Raw genomic sequence first — 3,634 nt, forward strand, 5'->3', positions numbered from 1 at the left:
TGGCACTTCTCCTGTTCTCCAAGAATTTTCAAAGATTATGGAGAGTGGTTCAGAAATTTCTTCTGCTATCTCCTTCAGTACTCTGGGGTGTAATTCATCTGGACCTGGAGACTTGAATTCATTTAGGTTAGCTAAGTGTTTCCTCACTATCTTTCTGTTTATAGATATCCTGGATTCTTCTATTCCCTTAATAGGACAGTGAATGTTTTGTACCTTAAATTTGGTTAAATAAAAATTTATCTGATTTAAAAAAACTATATGGGCCCACTCACCCTGACAGTGCATTTGTTTGGAGGTCTGGGCAGGTCAGCATCTCTGCCTCTTTGCTGTGTTTTAAATTATATTTTGCACAAATTATATTTACCCAAATTATATTTTAACATTAGAAGCTGTGTATTTTTGTAGTTATTTGTATGTATACATGATTGATTACCACTTCTGTCTGTAAAAACAATCCCTTTTAACCCCTTTCTGACATTGGGTGTAAATGTACGCTGATGTCAGACTCCGTCCTTTTGATGTGAGCCACGGCGCTGAGTCTACATCTTTTCTCGCACATGATGGGCCAGAAATCCCGCACATCAGTGACCCTGTCACATGAGCGCGGGTCACTGATGAGTTAGCATGACAACCAGAAGTCTCCAGCCGACCTCTATGGTTGTCACTGCCGGATCCTATGAGCGCTGCCAAGTGGTTGGCGCTCATAGCAAGTGAGCAACTCTTCTACATACAGGTGATCTGAGCATTGCCTGTATGTAGCAGAGCCGATCAGATTATAGCAGCTTCTAGCCTCCCATTGAGACTATTGAAGCATGCCTGTGGAGACATGGGGTGGTCAGCGGGTGCCCCCGTCCACTGGCTGAAACCACATGAATCAGGGATCGTCCCACCGAGCGCCGGCTCTCCCTTTAACATGGGCATAACGCTACTCTGACAACACACAGTGAGGGTAAAACAGTGTGGCAATGCTTTTTTGAACCACAAAACAGGCAGCTAACACATAGAACAGTCCCAGCAAAATACCCAACAGAGTGAACATTACAGAGTCTCACCCTTCCGCTGATTCGCTCCCAGGGTTGCTACCCCACCTGTGGCACGCACAGAGAGGAGGTAACGACAAGCGTAGGAAGATGACAATCCATACAGTCCATACAAGGTAAAAGGCCAGTTGATCCGAGGATCACAACCTGGCTTCTCCAAATGTATCCATGGTTCAGCAATAGTAGATCTGTATAGATCTGTATTCTTCCAACCGAGGCTGAAAACCCCTAGGTTGTTTCCTGTAGAATGATAGATCCATGTCTCTCGTGATGTAAAAACTATATGAAGTATATAGTTTGAAGTCTGGGATCTGCCTATATGGGGCTAGTTTTCTGTTTCGGATAACATGATACATGATTTTAATTGTTTTTTGTCCAGTCTCGCTTGAATATAGATCAATATTAGTCACCTGATGACGCCTTTGGCGATCACAATGAAACCCATAGAAATGAGAGGCTTGGAGAGTGAGTGTGTATACATCACCTCACCCTATATACTGAAATGTGGGGTGTTTTTTTCTCTTAGTCACCTACTGACTAACCTTCAGGGGGTGAATTATGGGTATAGTTTTACATTTGGAATTAATGAAGTTTAGTTTTATCCCTTTGTCAGCAAACATGAGGAATGACAAGAGACAACCCATTTAAGAAAATTCAAGTTTGGTTAAAACTATTCCAACATTATGAACATAAAAAAGGCTTCTCCCTTACGTGACGTCTCTGATGTTTATTAACAGCTGATTTCCAAGTAGAATATTTCCCACATTAAGAAAATAAAAAAGACTTCTCCCCTGTGTGACTGCTCTGATGTTTAACAAGAAGCGCTTTCCGGTTAAAATATTTCCCAGATTCTGAACAGGAAAAAGGCTTCTCCCCTGTGTGGGTTCTCTGGTGAGGTGGCTCAGTAGTTATCTCTGCAGCCTTGTAGTGCTGTAATCCTGGGTTCAACTTCCCACCAAGGACAACATCTGCAAGGAGTTTGTATGTTCTTCCCGTGTTTGCGTGGGTTTCCTCCTGCATTTCAAAGACATACTGATAGGGAATTTACATTGTTATCCCCATTGGGGACAGTGATGATAATGTGTGCAAACTGAAAAGGGCTGCGGAATATGTAAGCGCTATATAAAAAGATAGATTATTATTAGTAAGATTCCATTTCTGGTTAAAACATTACCACATTATGAACAGGAAAAATGGCTTCTCTGATGTGATCAAGATTTATTTTTCATTTAACAAGAAAGAAGTTTCTCCCCTGTGTGTTATTTGGTGTGGAACAAGACTCCCTTTCTGGCTAAAAATTGTTCCACATTATGAACATGAAAAAGGTTTCTCCCCTTGGGTGAGTTCTCTGGTGCCTAACACACTCTGATTTAGTGCAAAAACATTTCCCACATTCTGAACATGAAAAAGGCTTCTCCCCTGTGTGAATTCTCTGGTGTCTAACAAAATGTGATTTATGTGCAAAACATTTCCCACATTCTGAACAGCAAAAAGGCTTCTCCCCTGTGTGAGTTTTATGGTGATTAACCAAATCTGATTTCAGCTTAAAACATTTCCCACATTCTGAACAGGAAAAAGGCTTCTCCCCTGTGTGAGTTCTATGGTGATAAACCAATTGTGATTTCCGGTTAAAACATTTCCCACATTCTGAACAGGAAAAAGGCTTCTCCCCTGTGTGAGTTCTCTGGTGTCTAACAAAATCTGATTTATGTGCAAAACATTTCCCACATTCTGAACAGGAAAAAGGCTTCTCCCCTGTGTGAGTTCTCTGGTGTCTAACAAAATCTGATTTATGTGCAAAACATTTCCCACATTCTGAACAGGAAAAAGGCTTCTCCCCTGTGTGAGTTCTCTGGTGAGTAACAAAATGTGATTTCTGTATAAAACATTTCCCACATTCTGAACAGGAAAAAGGCTTCTCCCCTGTGTGAGTTCTATAGTGATTAACCAAATCTGATTTCTGGTTAAAACATTTCCCACATTCTGAACAGGAAAAAGTCTTCTCTCCTGTGTGAGTTCTCTGGTGAGTAACAAAATGTGATTTCTGTATAAAACATTTTCCACATTCTGAACAGGAAAAAGGCTTCTCCCCTGTGTGAGTGCTATGGTGATTAACCAAATCTGATTTCTGGTTAAAACATTTCCCACATTCTGAACAGGAAAAACGCTTCTCCCCTGTGTGAGTTCTATGGTGATTAACCAAATCTGATTTCTGGTTAAAACATTTCCCACATTCTGAACATGAAAAAGGCTTCTCCCCTGTGTGAATTCTCTGGTGTCTAACAAAATGTGATTATGTGCAAAACATTTCCCACATTCTGAACAGCAAAAAGGCTTCTCCCCTGTGTGAGTTTTATGGTGATTAACCAAATCTGATTTCAGGTTAAAACATTTCCCACATTCTAAACAGGAAAAAGGCTTCTCCCCTGTGTGAGTTCTATGGTGATAAACCAATTGTGATTTCCGGTTAAAACATTTCCCACATTCTGAACAGGAAAAAGGCTTCTCCCCTGTGTGAGTTCTCTGGTGAGTAACAAAATGTGATTTCTGTATAAAACATTTCCCACATTCTGAACAGGAAAAAGGCTTCTCCC

The 3,634-nt window shown here is 40.8% G+C and overlaps 1 protein-coding gene across 1 annotated transcript; it reads right to left on the bottom strand.

The window, feature by feature from the left end:
- Positions 1 to 2,152: 2,152 nt before the first annotated feature.
- Positions 2,153 to 3,327, bottom strand: LOC141075658 (uncharacterized; the record flags this gene model as incomplete). The annotated part of the gene is made up of 1 exon (XM_073562769.1): positions 2,153 to 3,327. A coding segment is annotated over one exon (996 nt), but the record flags the coding sequence as incomplete, so codon positions are not given.
- Positions 3,328 to 3,634: the final 307 nt, after the last annotated feature.

This window comes from Dendrobates tinctorius, unplaced genomic scaffold, assembly GCF_039654945.1.
Source record: "Dendrobates tinctorius isolate UK_male_01 unplaced genomic scaffold, ASM3965494v1 ptg000366l, whole genome shotgun sequence".
Taxonomy (NCBI): Eukaryota; Metazoa; Chordata; class Amphibia; order Anura; family Dendrobatidae; genus Dendrobates; species Dendrobates tinctorius.